General features: G+C 40.8%; 1 protein-coding gene across 1 annotated transcript in view; it reads right to left on the reverse strand.

Annotated features, from left to right (window-relative positions):
- Nucleotides 1-3,936: 3,936 nt before the first annotated feature.
- GALNT14 (polypeptide N-acetylgalactosaminyltransferase 14) overlaps nt 3,937-18,491 on the reverse strand; it is a 327,705-nt gene continuing 313,150 nt past the window's right edge. Inside the window, exons 14-15 of the mRNA XM_036750878.1 lie at nt 7,510-7,629; nt 3,937-4,775 (exon numbers count right to left, since the gene is read on the reverse strand). Coding sequence (XP_036606773.1) covers nt 4,617-4,775; nt 7,510-7,629 — 279 coding nt within the window. The 3' untranslated portion in view covers nt 3,937-4,616. The remainder of the gene's footprint in view (nt 4,776-7,509; nt 7,630-18,491) is intronic.

An 18,491-nucleotide genomic window follows, 5' to 3' on the forward strand; every position in this document is an offset into this window, starting at 1 on the left:
TAAATGTTTGTGTGATTGATTACCCCCATCACACTTCATTGTTGAATAAATAATCTGCATACTCACTGTTCTGGAACTAGAAGATAAACTCCTTGAGGGCAGGAACTATGCCATTTTGTCTAGTATGGTGCTTGTCTCATAGTAGATACGTGATTAATGTTGAATTAAATAAATGATTTATGTTCTTAAGCAGGCTATCTGCTGGAAGGAGCGCCTCAAAGTCTAGTTATTAGCATTCCATTTTGTGAGTCAGGTATATTCCCCACTGTAAATTATTAAATTGACATTCTGGCTTACAAATCTGTTTCTTTAGAGTTTGGTTAGCATGAGCTAATTTCCCCCAGGGTAGTTGGATGAACTGATTAAACAGTGTTCTTGACCTACAATATTGAGAACCAGGCCCTAGATCAAAGGGACTTGCCCTTATTCTATGTGAGGACGAGGCTGCAACACCTTAGGCCTGAGCACTGTATCTCTATCAAGCGAAGACAGAAAGAACTTGATATTTTCACTCAATCTCAAACCTTCATTACTGCGTTTTTTTTACCCATATTATTGCTGGAGGATCTGAAAAGTCCCTCTTGGGAAGAAAAGGTACAAATGCCCTGTCACTTTGATTACTATGGTGCCTCGAGCTACTCAATGTTTAATTCAACCTTGATGAATGGCTTCACCAAGCATCATTTCCTCTCATTTGTTCCGAATTTAAGCTGTCATGATAAAAATGGACACCCCTAAGGGAAGCCTCCAAACAGAAGGTCATCTGGCTTGTTTTCTGTCTTTGCTTCTTGTCACCATCTTGGTAACTGTAATGGTGGACGGGGGTGTTACTCTTCAGAATGCAGGATTATAACTCTCTCCCCAGCCTTATCACTAGTGGAATGGGACTAGCCTCTGTGAGTCACTGATAGCAACTAACAGGTTGTATGGGTGACTTGAGAGGACCATGACATCAAGAAGATGATACCAATGACTTTCAAGTGAATTGGATTTGAGTGAGGGAGGGCTCCTTCAGAGCCATCTGAGTCCAATGGCCAGATATAGATCAGGATAACTGGAGATGGCCCAGGATACAGCGGGAGACCTTGGCCTTTTTAAGCTAAGATCTTTCAGAGTTCTCATTTTGAATGGGGCAAGGCCCATTCAGTGATTAGGGCTGTCGAGACAAGGGATGGTCCTTTAACAACAACAACAAAAAAAAAAAACAAATCAAACTGGGACGGGAAGACCCTCAGAGTTTCTGGCCAAAAAAGATACAATTACTATTTAAGTTTACTCTGAGTCACCATTAAGTGGTGCTTGGGTAGGGACCCACTGTTGGCCAATGGATGAGAGCCAGAGTAAACTAGGTTTAAGGCCTGGGCTTTTTAAGAAAGAAATCTAGCTAGTAAACCCCAAGATATCTACCACAAACCTATAAGGAAAGAATATGCCCCAAAGGAAAAGAGTGTGAGAGCCAGACTGGGCCAAACCAGAGACCACTAGCATCACAAAAACAGAAAGCTAGGAAGAGACCATGAAATAGAGACCTGAACCGACTCATGCCAGGGAGCAATATGGGATAGAACCAATGATATCCTGGAGGAAAATAAGGTATCAGCAAAAGAGTCTGTTTCATGCACCGTCTCCCCTTAAAATCATGATCTACAGGGGTAACGTTGTCAGCAGTGCAGAGTGGAGTCATGAGACTTGAATGTCATTGCCAGGCACCTAACAGGTGCTCAGTAAATGTTTATTGACTGAATGATTTTTGATCTTGACTCTGCCACCTCTGTGACTTAGACTAGTCCCTTACCCACTCCGGGCCTCGAGTCTTCATCTGTAAGATAGCATCCTTACATCTTTTAGTTATACAGTCTTTTAAGATTCCTCAGACATTTAAGATACATTGACTCATTTGATCAACATTACAACCCTATAAAGAAGCTTCTCCTGTTATTTATTCCCGTTTTGCAGAAGAGAAAACTGAGGACCAGAAAGGTTAAGTGACTAACCTATGGCCACACAGGTTAGTAAATGTTGGTGCCCAGGCTCAGGTTCCAAGACAAGAGATCTTTCCACTAGACCACACTGCCTTATTCAGTATAACAGAGTCCTTTCTATGAGTTCCCATTCTTATTAGCTTACTCCTTTTACGGTTGTTCAGTCGTTTTCAGTCATGTCTGACACTTTGTGATCCCATTGGGGTTTTCTTGACAAAGATACTGGAGTGGTTTGCCATTTCCTTCTCCAGCCCATTTTACAGATGAAGAAACCGGGGCAAACAGGGTTAAGTGACTTGCACAAGGTCACACAGCTAAGGCCAGATTTGAACTCAGGAAGATGAGTCATCCTGACTCTAAGCCTGGCGCTCTATCCACTCTGCCACCTGCCCCTGCTGTGTTGTCTTACAATGCTGTCTCCTTATTGCTTTTATTTCTATAGTGGGAATAATGTGTGTGCTATTACCACTGTAATTTCCATGCTGAGGCCCAAACATGTCACCTCAGTTTCGTCATCTGTAAGAAGGAAGAGGGGCTTGGACTAGATCAGGGCTCTGGCGAACTGTGGTCTGAGGGCCAAATCTGGTGCAGTCTGTTTTTGTAAGGCCTTCTAGCTAAGAATGATCATTACATTTAAAAAATACAATAAAACTTTATTTTAAAATACAAAATACATTTTACCGTGTGTACTGGAGGCCTTTCTTAGCTGATGGGTTATACAAAAATAGGCAGCTGGCCAGATTTGGCCCCCTGGCGGCAGTTTAGCCACCCCCGGATTGGATAGATAGTATTCCAGGTTTAGATTGATGAACCTTGGGGCCTTGTGCCTGATATGGTATATTCCAGGACAATGGTTCCATTTAGTTTCTGCTAGGTTCCACTATTTCCCTGTGTCCCCACTTGGGAAGGGAAACGAGGTGAGGTCCATCAGTCTGAGACTGGCAATGTTTTCTTCTTGTTCGGAAGGCTCTTTGAAGGCCCAGGGAATTAGGTATTAGAATTTTACTCACTTCCCAGCACACATGTGCAAAAAACTTCCATTCCACAAAACCCAACTAACTTGAAAAAAATGTTAATACACATATACACATAGGTATGTATTTAAATTATTGAATATGTATATATACAGTGAATATATTAATATGTATATACACATATATACATATATTTCAAATTCTTTGGGCTTTATTGAGTGGAAGTATATATATATATATATATATATACACACATGCAAACATACATGTACACACATACATTATTTACATACACACAGATGCAGGAGAAGTAGGCGAGTCATTGGGATTTGACTAATAATTTCCTGGAGCTGTCATCAGATCAGTATATACTGAACCTTATATCTTCAACATCTATTTTTTGTTGCTCAGTCATTTCAGTCATGTCTGACTCTTCGTGACCCCATTTGGAGTTTTTGACATCTATAATCCTTCATAATTTATTGTACATTCTTCCCCTTTGCACACAGGAAGGACTGGTCTTCCTGCTGCTCCCTGTCATAACTCCATTTCCTACTTCCATGCCTTTGCTGTGATCGCCCCTCTCCCCAGATCTGGAATGCCCTCTCTCTGCACCTGTGCCTTTTCTTTAAAATCCCTAATTTCCTTTCAGGCTCAGCTCAAGTGCCACCTTCCATATGTAGCCTTTCCTGATCTCCTAGCTACAGTGCCACCCTGCCTACAAAAAATTACCTTGCATCTATTTTGTATGTAGATATATGTATACATGTTGTTTCCTGATGAAATATAAAGTCCCTATAGGCAGAAACTACTTCCTTCTGCCTTTGTATTTCCAGGGCCTAGCAGAGTACCAGGCATATAGTAGGCATTTAATAAATGCTTGTTGATTAATTGATTGAGGTTCATCGTGATGATTGTGTGTGCTGGAGGGCTTTCTGAACGCAAGGCAGCTTTAATTATACTCAGCAGACTCTACTTACTAAACAGAATATAGTCTCTTTACTAAGGCAGAAAACCAGATAATCCAATTAATCACAACATCCCATTCCCAGAATATCCTGGTAAATGGAAATTTTACTGTATTAACAACATCTTTTCCTAGCACAAGTCAAAGCTTTGTCTATATATATAAACAGAATCTGTTGACTTCTAATAGTCTTTATTTGGTCTGCAAATGGCTCTCCCTCTTCATCTCTGGCTCAGCCTGGTGTCATGGCAGCCAGAAGACACCCAGAGGTTTCCCCATTGGCTCTGTTTCTGTCACAAAGGAAAAACAAAAGAAAAAGAAAAACAAACAACAAATGCACAACTTCCAATTTCTGTCTGTCTGTCTCTCTCTCTCACTCACTCACTTTCACTCTCTGAACCAGGAGAAGGCACCAGCTTGTGCTGGAATGAATTTCATTATGGTTGTGAACACAGAGGATGTTCCCCCCGTAGCTTGTGATCTCTGAGGCACCACTCAGCATGTCATCTGTTCTTCCATCCTCTCCGAGAGGGCCACTCCTTTTCTCTGCATGTGGCTCTGTTTCTACCTTGCACTCCAGGATGCCTTCCTAGGCCTCCCACAGCTTTCCATATCTTGAATTATTCCCTTCTGGGCAAGTGCTTCATGCCTGCCCAGAGTTGATTCCAATTGAGTCTGTCCATGGGGGTCTGCTCATGAGAACACCATGTCCCAACGCTGGCTCATGACTGATGTCTCACAAGGGTTGATGACCATCTCCCTGCTGTCCTCACTGCCATCTCCCATTATGTCTGTATCTAGGCAGAGGCGGGAGGCCATGTGCTTGATGCGGGGGCCAGACTTAGCCCATCTCTAGCAAAAGCAAAGAGGACAGAGAATGAGCTGGGATCTTCTGACTAATGGCCCTTTTCCCTATCCACAACTCCATGAGCGATGGCCTAATCAAAAACTCTTAAGGTATATGACTGGGACCTTCTAGGGAATTGATCTCACACAGTAATAAAGCGGTAACTAATTGCCCAAGCAAGTGTGGGTTGTTGTTTTCTTCTATTAAAATTAAAACACACACACATACAAAGTCAATACATCTGCCAGGAAAGCTTATTAGCAGAAGATCTCTTACCTGGGAATAGGCTTTGGGGGGTGGAAAGTAATTCACTAAAATGAGATTTTATGTCAGTGAGCACATGGGTGATGGAGGGAAGAGAATTGATTTAGACCTGGAAGGAACTTTGGAAATCATCTAATCCAGCCCTCTCATTTTACAGATTAGGAAACTGAGGTTTGGAGATATTATGTGTTTTTTTTCTCAGGGTCATGTGGGGATTAAGAGGTGGAAAAGGTGATGAACTCAGGTCTCCAGACTCCAAGTCCAGCATTCTTTACACTGAAACATGCTCTCAGATATGGAGATTGGACAGAGTCTCTTAGCTATGATGAACTTTCTCTACAATGGGTCAGGGGGTTGGAGGTAGGGGAAAGTGCTGGCTAGGATAGGAAGAATTGATTGCCCAAAGCTTACTCAGTTTCTGCTTGCATTCAGCAAAGTGCCAACTTCAAAATGCCTCATACCCTACAATCATTAAGGATGTGTCCTATGCGTCCTATGCTATGGAGGAACCAGGAGGCATAAGCCATTATCTGCTTGTTAATATAGCATTTAGCACCAGAGTACCAAGTCTTTTGATAGGCATGTGCCTAGATCGTAAGCTCCTTGAATACAGGGACTGTGGCATAATTATAATACATTTATACTGCATTTCCAGTTTCCAACCCTATGAGGTTAGTAATACAAATGTGAACTATCCCTAATCTTTTTTGGGGGGGGGTAGTAGTTGGATCTGTAATTTTATTGGTGTAGGGCAGAGATGGCAAACACAAGACCCTCAGATGACACACTCTCAATTACAACTAGAACCAGATTAAAATGTAGTTGGGAAATATTTAACAAAATAAATAAAAATATAACAGAACATAGTTAAGGTTATTAGGTGGTTTTCTAAGTCAATATATGAGCAGCAGTCTCTCCACTCCCCCACCCTAGAGATAGCTACTATTAGACACAAATATGTTTGTATATGTGTGTACGTATACGTAAAATCATTCTATACACATGTCTGTTTATCAGTTCTTTCTCTGGAGGCAGTTAGCACCTTCCTTCATATGTCCCTTGTAGTTAATCTGGGTATTTACAATAGTCAAAATGACTTATTCACTCAATGGAAATGTTTGTTTTATTCCATAAATTAGAAATAAAATAAATAAAAATTTAAAAAGAGAGATAATGGCCAGGAAAAAAAAGTGCGTAGCAGGGATTCTTATGTGTGGTTTAGCGGCCCCCGTTTCTAGTGGAGTTTTACACCACTGGTGTAGACAACTCCATCTACCAGTGTAGGTCAGCAACTATTTGGTAACTTAAGAGTCTTGGTTGCCTAGCCACTGAGTGGTAAAATGATTTACCCACAGTCATAAGGCCATTATTGTTCAGAGGGTAGAACCTGAACCCAGATCTCCCTATCACACCAGCCACAGAAGCTATTCCAAACCTTCTCTTTTCTCCTCAAGCCTCCCACACCTCACTCCCCCTATCTCTCAGCCAAGGGCCTCACATTCTGCTTTACTTAGAAAACTGAGGTCTTTTGCCTTGAGCTCCTTCTTCTCTTCATTTTAAAATGCCTTGAACTCATTCTCTGCTTTCTCTTCCTTTTCTCTAGTCTCTGATAATGAGATGGTCCTTCTTCCTAAAACCAATTTTTTCTGCATGTGCCTTTGATACTATCTCTTCCTATCTTCTCTGGCAGATTGAGCGCTCAATCATTCCCTTTCTCTAATCTTCAATGTCTCCCTATCTACTGCTTCCTTAAAACATGCCTGAGTCTCTCTGATTCCTAAAGTACTTCCACTAGGCCCTATTATTCCCTCAAGCTGTTGTCCATATAGCTTTCCCCATCCTCAGCCAAACTGCTTGGAAAAGCTGTCTATACTTTCTACCCTTGCTTCCTCTCCTCAGTTCTTTGCAATCTGACTTTCGACCTCATCATTCAAATGAAACTGTTGTCTCCAAAGGCAGAGACAATCTTTAATTGCCAAATTTTCTTGACCATGTTTGACACTGTGCACCATATTGTCCTCCTGTGTACTTTTTCCTCTTTGGATTTTCATTACACTGTTTCTCCTGGTTCTCATCCTATCTCTCTGATCCTTCTCAGACTCCTTTGCTGGGTTAATATCTATAGCATGTCCCCAGACTTTTCATTTTCCCTCTTTCCTCTCCTAATATTGTCATTTTCTTTCCTTTCTTTTCCTTCTCCCAAGCCTATGACCAAGGTTCACTGGTAGAACCCAATATCTTTTTTTTTTGTAAAGTAATATTTTTTTCCAATGACATGTAAAGATAGTTTTCAACATTCATTTTTATAAGTTTTTGAGTTCCAAATTTTTCTCCCTCCCTCTCTTCCCTCTCCTCTCCCCAAGAAGGCAAGCAATCTGATATACATGTGGAGACATATTTCCACACTAGTCATGTAGAACCTAGTATCTTGAAGCATTGCTGCTGGGCCCTGTAATAGACCCACTTGGTCCTCACCTGTTTATCATCTCCTTCCTTGCAAGGAGAGAGCTGCACCTGAGAGCCAGGGAAAAGCATGTGCACCGACAAACACAGTTGCTGCTGGCAGATCTGCTGGGCATAGGTATAAGCCCATTCCTGAAAGAGAGGGGAAAGAAATGAAGGACTCAAATTTGGAAACACTGGAATCCTGAAGACTGGAATACCTGATGATGATCAGGAGAAGTAGCAGGAAAAAGGAGAAGGAGGAGGAAGAGAAGGAGAGGGAGAGGGATGGAAATGGTGGTAGGGAAGAAGGGGATGACGGCTCAGACTTGGGTTTGGGAAGGTCTTTGCATGTACAGGGCTACCAATAGTTATCAATACCAGGCAGTGTGTGACAGTCAATTCCTTCCTGTTCTTTGAATAGCCTTGCCCCAAATCAAAGTTTTGAGTAGTGACATGGGTCACATAATGAGAGGTATTCATCAAAAGGAAGGACAGAGAAAGCTAGCAGAGAACAGGAGGGAAGGGAGGAAGAGACAGGGACAGAGGCAAGAGAATGAGGGCAGAGAGAAATGGGGAGGGTAGAGAGAGGAAGAGATTACACCTATGAACCACAATAAATAGGAAAGGTCAATGGATTTAAACCTCAGGTCTTTCTCCTCTCCAATATATCCTCTATACAGCTGCAAAATTTACATTTCTTAAGCATAAACCAGACCCTATCACTCTCTTGCTCAAGAAACTCTAGTGGCTCCCTATTACCTCTCCTATAAAATATGATCTCTTTTGTTTGGCGTTCAAAGCCTTTCACAAGCAGACTTCAATCCAACTTTCTAGATGTATTTCACATTACTCTCATTCATATATTCTATTCTCCAACGAAGCTGGCTGACTCACTAATCCCTGAACTTAGAATTCCCTCCCTTGCCTGTGTGTCTTTGCATGGGCTCTCTTCCAGACCTGGAATGTTCTCCTCTTCCCTGTTGCCTCTTGGAGTCCATAGCTTCCTTTAAGGCTCAGCCTGGGTACCATCTCATAGAGGGAGCCTTTCTTTCATCTCACTCCCCAATTGTTAACATCTATCCACCAAACCACTTTTTATTTATTTATCTATGTGCTCTTGAATCCCTCCCTAGTTGAATGTAAGTTCCTTGAGGTTAGAGAAAGTTTCTCTTTTGTCTTTGTGTACCTAGAATTCAGAACAGTATATGCACATGTCAAGTCCTTATGAACTGAATTTAACTAAACTAAGGGCTGGTGGAACCTTAAAAGCCATAGAGCATAACCCTATTCTTTGACAGATGAAGAAAATGAGAAAAAGGAAGATTAGATGATTTACATACACTCATATAAATATTATTATTACTACTACTACTACTACTGTGGTTAATAAGAATAAGAATACATAGCTGACATTTACATCTTACTTAAGTCCTTTCCATATGCTATCTCATTAGATCTTTACAATCACATTTGGAAGGTTGGTGCTATTGTTATCCTAATTTTACATATTAAGAAACTGAGGCTAAGTGAGATTAAGTGACTTGCCCAGGGTCACACAGCTAGTGAGTGCCCAAGGCTAGATCTGAACTCAGATCTTCTTGACTCAAGGTCAGGCACTCCATCCATTGTGCCACTCAGCTGCATAATTAAGATCAGAACCCAGGTTCTCTGAAGATTCGATCCAGCTTCTCTCACAATTCCAAGCTCATGCATTTCAGCCCCTTGATCCCTTTTTCACAAGGCTAAGCCTAAGGATTGGTAAAAGATTTTCTGACAGCCTGAAAGGAAGAAAAATTTGCTTCGTTTATCAAGACAAATGGTTATATTTATACTACATCTTTCATGTGAAAATCCCCAATTCTCTTTAAATGGTTCACTGTTCTTAACTCTCTCATGAGATGAGAATGGGGACGTAGGTGGGTACCATGGGAAACCTGACCCTGACAAGGCTCTTCCTTTCTTCTTGTAAAATGTGCATAATTCAGGCAACTGCCCCTTCTTTTCCTTACACTGGTGAGATTAAGATAAATAACCCAAGATTATAGACTAAAAGGGACCCTGAGAGGTCATCTAGTCCAATCTCCTAATACAGAGGAAAAGGAAGCTAAGAGAGGTGAGCTGATTTTCATTTATTTCATCTATTTTCATTTCATTTTTTTAAATTGTATTTTTATTTTTAGTTTCAAATTCTCTGCCTCCCTTCACTCCCTCCCCCACCCATTGAGAAAGCAAGAAATATTCTATCCAGTATACGTATGAAGTTATGCAAAATATATTTTTGTATCATCCACATTCTAGGAAAAATAGCAGAATAAAGGGAAAGAATGCTTTAATCTGCACTTTGTGTCTGTAGCATTTTACATCGCGAGTCCTTTGGATTTGTGATGGATCATTGTATTGATCAGTTACTAAGTCTTTCACAGTTGACTAGCTCTACAATATTGCTGTTACTGTAGATTATTCTCCTAGCTCTGCTCACTTCATATTGCAACATTTTGTATGTCTTCCCATGGTTGTTTTTTTAAGCCATCTTCTTCATTTCTAATAGCATAATATTATGTATTCCATCACATTTATATACCATAACTTGTTCAGTCACCCCTCAATTGATAGGCATACCCTCAGTTTCCAATTCTTTGCCACCACAAAAAGAACTACTATAAATGTTTTTCTACATATGGATATTTCCCCTTGTCCTTTGATCTCCTTGGGGTATAGAACTAGTAGTGGTATTGTTGGGTATAAGGGAATGTACAGTTTTATAATCCTTTGGGCATAGTTCCAAATTGTTCTCCAGAATGTTTGGACTAGCTCACAGCTCTACCAATAGTACATTAGCATACTTATTTTCTTACATCCCCTCCAGAATGTTGTTCTCCTTTTCTGTCACCTTAGCCAATCTGATGGGTGTGAGTTGGTAGCTCAGAGCTGTTTTAATTTGTATTTCTCTAATTATTGGTGTTTTAGAATATTTTACATGACTATTGATAGGCTTGATTTCTTCCTTTCAAACTGCCTGTTCATATACTTTGACTATTTATCAGCTGGGGAATGGCTCCTATTTTTTTTTTATAAATTTGATTTGTTTCCTTATATATTTGAGAAATGAGACTTTTATCAGAGAAACTGGCTGCAAAATTCTGCCCTCTCCTTCCCCAGTATTCTGTTTTTCTTCTTATTTTGGCTATATTGGTTTTGTTTGTACAAAGCCTTTTTAACTTTATGTAATTAAAATCATCCATTTTACCTCTTGTGAACCTCAATACTATCTCTTGTTTGGTCATGACCTCTTCCCCTCTCCATAGATGAGATAATTTCTTCCTTGCTCCCCTAACTTGCTTATGATATCATCTTTATGTCTAAATCATATACCCATTTTGAGTTTACCTTGGTATACGGTATGAGATGTTGGTCCATGCACAGTTCCTACCAGATTACTTTATGTTGGTCCATGCACAGTTCCTACCAGATTTTTTTTCCAGTTTAACACTTTTTTTCATTAATTCCCTTGATAGGTTTGGCCCTTTGTTCCTCCAGTTGAATTTTGTTATCATTCTCTTAGCTCCATAAAGTGATTCTTTGGTGGTTTGATTGGCATGACACTGAGTAAGTAAATTAATGTAGGTAGTATTGTCATTTTTTATTATATTAGCTCAGTCTACCCATTAGCAACATTTTCCAATTATTCAGATCTGTCTTTATTTGTCTGAAGAATATTTTGTAATTGTGTTCATATAGTTTTATGTCCTGTATTAGAGTCAATTTTTGTAAAGCTGCCATGTACAGCTAAAAAAAAAGGCATACTGCTTTCTATTACCATTCAGTATTCTCCAGAGAGCTATCATATCCAACTTTTCTAAAATTCTATTCATCTTTTTAATTTCTTTCTTATTTATTTTATAGTTAGATTTATCTAGATCTGAGGGAGGTAAATTGAGGTCCCCCACTAGTATTGCTTTACTCCTGTAATTAATTTAACTTTTTCTTCAAGAATTTAGATGATATGCCATTTGGTGCATATATACTCAGAACTTGGTTTGACATGCTTTTTAAAATTGTATAACAGTGTTTTGGGAAAGTTTAGCAAAAATGCTGACTTTACTCTGCCATTTTGGGTCCCCTACCCCCAACCCCACAAATGAACTTCTTCAAGGTCTCTGTCTGTCTGTCTCTCTCTGTCTCTGTCTCTCTGTCTCTGTCTCTCTCTGTCTCTCTCTGTCTCTCTCTCTCTCTCTCTCTCTCTCTTCTCTCCTCTCTCCTCTCTTGTAGAGGAAGGAAAGGAAGTTATCAGGAACTCTAACTCTTCTTAGTTCATGCACTTCTTGCCCAGCCAGCTATTATAAAAAAACAGTTAACAAAAGCAGACATGCTTAGTCGTAACAGGAGAAGGATATTCAGTGAGAATATGTAACTAGCGGGCCTTGAGCTGATTCCCCTAAGGAAAGCTACCTTGCCCCTAGGTAGCCCATTTTGGCTCTTGGATACTTGAATGACTAGGAAGTGCTTTAAAAAACCTGAACTAAGCAAGTCGTAAGGATGGTTTCAATATCTTTTAAAGAAAAATTAGCTTAAGTTACTTGAGGATAAAGGCCAGGATATTGTTCCCACTATAAAAATGCAAGTTTCTTGAGAGCAGGGCCTATTTTTCAATTTATCATTGTTTTCTCAGCTTAGCCAGTTCTCTCCTCTGTGAACCCTGAGCCTAGACTGTTCTGCCCTTGGCTCTTTCCAGGTCAGGAGCTGGGGCAGAAAGTTGCTTTGGCCAATAAGTCTTTCTTGAATCTGACACAGTCAGTCTGCTTCTCAGGCTTATCTATCATGTCCATTCTTGCTGATATCCCAGATCCTGACCTTCTGACCTGTGGATTCTCTTGTCTATTTGACCTTTAGGTATGAACCCTGACTTGCATTCATTTGACCCCATGGAATAAATGTGGATATGCTGTTTTTATTGTTTTGATCTCCCTCATTATAGGCACCCTGGTGCATGATGATCTATGTGATACCTCCCCCCAACCTAACTTTAGGCCTCCAAATTGGTCTGCCCTTTCTACATAGATATTTGTTGTTGTCATCATCACCATCATCATCACCACCACCATCACCATCATCATCATGATCATGAAATCATCTTACTCCTAATCTATGATTCTGTTAAGCCAAAAATACGCATTCTATCCCACCAGGATAGGACTTAACTGAGCCAAGGCCCCTTGTAAAACTTGTTAGTTTACTCCCTTCACTCCTCTGTGATGTGGGACAGTCTCACAATTCCAATTTTACAGATGATGAAACAAGTGAAATAACTCTTTTGAAGTCACATGGCAAGCCAGTGGTTGAATCCAGAAATAGAGCTTCTGGATCCAGAAGCTGCTAATTCTAACCTGGTCTGTCTTCCTCAGCAGCTCAGAACCTGGGCCTTCTCACTAGCTCTGGAATTTCTTCTGGAGTTTTAGGCCGCTGAAATGATGGGCTAACTGTATCCTTTCTTGCTTCTCCCCAATTCTAGAACCCTCTGGGTGGAAAGTCAGACAGCCCAGTTTGGGGTCTTAGTCTCTGAACATGAACATCTTCTGGGCCAACACATAGGCAATGTTGGGTCATAGGCCCTGCAAGGGACCTGATAGGTCATCTATTCCACCCCTGATCTTTTTTTTAGATGGATGCAAAACCCAAGACCCAGAGAGATTAAGAGAGTCGACACATAGCTAGTCAAGTAAAAGAGCTAGGATTTAAAATCTGGGTTCCTTAGTTTAAAAATTGCCAAATAATTAATCAATCACAAAACTTCTATTAAGTGCCTACTACATGCTGGGTACTGTGGCAAGTGTTCGATATTCAAAGCAGAAATGAAACAGTCTTTTCCTCTAAGGTCTTATATTCTTTTAGGGGAGCTAATACGTGCAAAACTAAGGATATACATAACAGATAGAAAATAATAATTTTAGAGGGCAAGTCACTAGTTGTTTTTGCTCAGTTGTGTTCAGTCATGTCTGACTCTTCATGACCCCACTTGGGGTTTTCTTCTCAAAGGTACTAGAGTGTTTTTCCATTTCCTTCTCCAGTTCATTTTACAGATAAGGAACTGAGGCAAACAGGGTTAAGAGACTTGCCCGAGGTCACCCAGCTAGTAAGTGTCTGAGGACAGATTTGAATTCAGATCTTCCTGACTCCAGGTCCTCAGCTCTTATCCACTGTACCACCTAGCTGCCCTGGAAGCCACTAGTAGCTGGGGATGTTAGGAAAGGCTTCATGTAGCCAGAGCTGAGCTGTGAGGAAATGTAGAGATTCCAGGAGGTAGGGGTTAGGAAGGAGTACATTCCAGGCATGGAGGACAAACAATGAAAGGGCAGAAAGAGGGTGAGGAATGTCATCTATGAGGCTCCGCAAGGTGATCAGTCTGACTACTTGGAAAGGAGTAATGTGTGATAAGGCTGAAAAGGTAGATTAAGGCTAGATTATGACGAGCTTTAAATATTTAACAGAGTGCGTATAGGATCCTAGAGGTAACAAGGAGCTCCTGGATTGAATCCAGTGTAGGGGAGTGCTGTGGTCATACTCATACTGGGAGAGATCTCTTGAGAGATCTGCATAACAACTAGTTCTGTGTCTTCAATCAATCATCAATCAGAAAAGAAAAACCCAGGGGTCCAAACATCCAAAGTTTTTGTCTGTGCCCGGTTCCTTCCTAGCTTCCCTTTTAGATCTGCCTGCTTCTGTAGGGAAGCCTACATGTTGGCAGTGTCCCATAAGAAGGTGCCAAGGAGCTCTCCAAAGGCTGAGTGGCATTTTAACACCCACACCCACACTGAGACTGCTTCCAGAGGTATGAAGACAGTGAGAAGCCTGAGAATGTCAAGATGAATCTTTGGCTTGAGAAGGCTTTTTATTTAAGCTGGCAAATAGAATTCCAATCATGACTTGGGGCTGTTTTTGGAAGATAGCCTTCCCTGGGAGGGGACACTTGTCACTGGGATGCCTCTTCTGGGGCCTCCAGTATTAAGTGAAATATTGGAATGGCTTTACCTTAAGTCAAGCCCATTGGCAAAGCTCTCCTCCTCTCATGGCAGCCACTGCAAAGAGAGAAACTAAGGCAAAGATAGGACAGGACACTCCCACTAGGGTGAGAGGGAGAATTTTTTTCAAAGTCTGATTGGCTGCCTGTATGAAAAGATACATGAAACACTGATCTCAGCCCTCACACTTGCTTTCCCATCATCAGGTACTTTACTGGCAATTACATAATTCAGCCTGACCACACTCCTGAGAAACATTGATCGGTGGCCACACTGTGAGGAAGGGAGGGAAGAAAGGAGCTGTGCTTATGGCCCAGGACACAGGGCAGAGGGCCTGCAGTCTAAGAGGTTTCCGATTCTCATTTTGCAGCTTGTCAAGCTTCCTGGAATGGCTCATGATGAATGGGTTTATTAAATGAATCCTGGAGTCAGAAATTGACTCCAGGAAGACAGTGGTGCCTGTGCTATCTGGTGTTGTCTCTGGCTTAGTTCCAACTGGGAACTGACCTGAAGCTCTCTATAACATCTTTATCTTAGGGGAAGTTGGTCAAATTACAATCAGTTATTAGTGTCCCCTTTCCTTCTTGTACATACATGTACATTCACCTGAGTGGACACAGGCATCAACACAAACATTTACTACCATGTCATTGAAAGAAAAATGAAATCCTTTAACAAAGGCAAGACCAGAGGGAGAACACTTCTGGGAGTCCAGCCAGGGAGGAAGCTGTATCCTCAGTCAGTGGGAGCAAGTAACAGCAGATGGGGCAGGGAGCTGGGCACATTCACTGTCAATGCCCTTCTTTTTCATTCATTTCAATTTCTTTTTGTTTGTTTTGTTTTTCCATTCGATTGAAAAATATTTTTCAGCGAATGAAAATCCACCTTTTTTTCTCCTCTTATCTCCTCCCCTTCCAATTGAGAAAGAAAAACGAAAACAAAACCCCATAACAAACCTATATAGTCAAGCAAACCCCCGCTGGCTATGTCAAAAAAAATATGATTCATTTGCACCCTGAGTCCATCACTTCTTTATCAGGAGGTAGGTATCATGAATACTCGGGCATCATGGTCAGTTATTAAGCCAATCAAAGTTCTTAAGTTTTTCAAGTTGGTTTGTCTTTACAATACTGTACACATTTTTTTCCTGGTTCTGCTTCCTTCACTCTGCATCAGTTCATACAAGTTTTCTAAGGCTTCTCTGAAGCCATACCTTTCATCATTTCTTCTAGCACAATAGTATTCCATCACATTTATATACCATAACTTCTTCCAACATTTCCTAATGATGGGCACCCCTTAGTTTCCAATTCTTTGACACCACAAAAAAAGAGCTGCTATAAATATTTTTGTACATGCTTAGTGTTTGTTTTGCTTAGGACTAATCTCTCCCATGATCTACCCTTCCCCTTATTTCCCCCTGTCCTTTCTCCCCTTTTCCTCCTGTTTCTTTGGTGAATGAAATATATTTCTATGCCCAACTCTGTGTGTGTGTACGTATAGTCTTCCATCCTTTGACCAGTTAGATGAAAGTGTCCTCTGCTCTGTTCACCACCTCCTCCTGGTTTATAAAGACTTTTAGTAGCACGCTCCAATTATGTGAGATAATTTCCCTCATCCTTCCTTTCCCTTTCCTCTTTAGTGTATTTGTCTTCCCTTCCCTATCCATTCATCTTTTAGGATCATTAAAACACATTCTAGAACTATTCCTAGGTTCTTTGTTTAATTAGACTTCCTCTACGACCCCTGATGATAATAGAGTTCTAGGGGGACTCATGTATCATCTCTCTGTATTCTTTCTTTAATCCCTTTATTATTGTCCACTCTACTTCTGAGGTCAAGACCACACAGCTGCTACTTCCTTCTGAACTTGCTCCTTATTCAGTACGCAACAGATGGTGAGCAGCTGTTCCTTACCCTGGAGTGCCATGCCTAAAGGCAGGTCCTTTTCTTAGTGAGGTCTGGATCTGTGACTCAGAATTGGGCACTGAGCAAAAGAGTTGACAACTGGCATCTGGTAACAGCCCTGGTAACATCCTCTCCCTGCTCAGGAATGTTGTACGTGGCTATTCCTGGCTTGACCTTATCTCCAATGACCATGGACTTGTCTCCTTAAGATGATGTGGTCTTGAAAAAATGATTCACTTTGATTTTTTTCCTGGATTTCCCGATAAGCACTACATCTGTTGTGTTTTCACTCAACAAACACAGATTTGAACACCTCCTATGCTAGGTGATGACCATGTAAAGAGGAGCAAACATGCAACACTTTCCAATAAAGATCTTAAGGTCTAATGGGGAAAAGTAGGCAAGGCATGTCCACAAATAACTATGGCAAAAATACAAAGAGCTAATGAAAGTCCAGAAAAAGTGATAAAAGGAATTTGATGAGGAAGATATCACTTTCAAGGAGTGAAGGGGTGGGGAATCAGGAAAGGCTTCATGGAGTAGGAGGTGTCTGAGTTGAGTCTTGAAAGAAAGACTTTTTTTTTAGCAGACTGAGATACGGAAGGAGCATGTTTCAGACACCAGGAGCTACTAACATGAATATCAGGTTTGCCTGCCAACAGAAATACATCCAGTCTTCTTTTTGGAATGACCTCTCATTCCTTCCTATTCACAAGTACTCTGGGGGAAGAAGCATTTCACCAAAGAACTCCAGGGACATTTGAGACTCAATGCTCAAAGGCTTAATTCTTTGAAATGACAATGTAATAACTTTATTGATTACTGAGCAGCAAAGTTATTGACTCAGTGGATCTTTAATAAAGAATGACCCCAACCCTGGCCTTTCTTCTCTTCCTATTTGAAGACTGGATCAGGATTATTCAAGCCTATCTCTGGAGGGTTGACTCCCTTTCCACCACCCTGTGAGAAATGGTGGACTATAAGCAGATGGCTGTTGAAGGTACATATATAAACTTAAGCAAGCCCAAGTCTGAGCCTTGGCTGTTTCTTCCACTTTATTTTTTTCTTGTGTAACTAAACAGTGATCCTGTGATGGATGTGTCCAACCTTGCAGACCATTTTGTGAGTTCTAGAGGTTCATAGCTCCTGCATTCTCAGTCAGTACCAGCTACACTTTGGGAGGAACCCTCTATAACTTCGTTAGCGCTTCATGGAGAAGATGACCACCAGTGAGAGCATGAACCTGACCTCCTGGCCCAGGTAGAAGACAAAAACCTGGAGAAAACTCTTTCGACAATACATAGCTAAAGCGAAGTGTATGACGTCTGGTCTGCATTCCTGAAAAATGATTTATGTTTTTTTGATGTCTTTAAGTCTCACATTCCTTGGAGAGTACGACAATAATTATAAACTATTGTATTCTATTTTAAGTCTTTAGTTAAAGCATACTCAGGAGTTTTTGTATTAGGTACTCATGTGAAAATGAAATAAATAGCTATCTCATATATGATTTACATTAATTCATTGAGCAAGTACTTTTATTCCTCCCTTTTAGGAGAGACCTTAGGCATAGATGAAACCTAAGTTTTAAGTATATTAAACCTAAGCTTTTCCTTGCAGTACTGAGTTAGAAGTATAAAGAACCCAATAGCATACAAAAAAGACCCTGACCCTTATTTTAGATTGTCAAACTCCTCCAGGATTGGACATAATCCATGTGTGTGCAACCAGTGCTGAGAAGGGTTCCCTAGTTGATGGCATCAGGGTACAGTGCCCCACCCCCTTAGGTCTGGCAGTGGTTCTTATTGTTTCTCTAGCACAAGCCCAGGTTCCTGAAGGATAAGACTGTAATTTCTGGTAGTAATGGCCTGGTTCTGAGTTGACATCTGGAAACCCCTCTGTTTTGTTTTTTTTAAAATCTATGTGAATAAACCATTTTAAATGCTTTTTAGTCACTGAGGATTCATGAGGGTGTCAACTACGGAGGGCCTTTTGATTTCATGTTTGCATCTTAGATTCCTCATAGGAACCATAGAGGGATAAACCACTTTCAGTTATACTCTATATCTGATGGAATGCACCTGTTAT

This window comes from Trichosurus vulpecula, chromosome 3 (genome assembly GCF_011100635.1).
Source record: "Trichosurus vulpecula isolate mTriVul1 chromosome 3, mTriVul1.pri, whole genome shotgun sequence".
Taxonomy (NCBI): Eukaryota; Metazoa; Chordata; class Mammalia; order Diprotodontia; family Phalangeridae; genus Trichosurus; species Trichosurus vulpecula.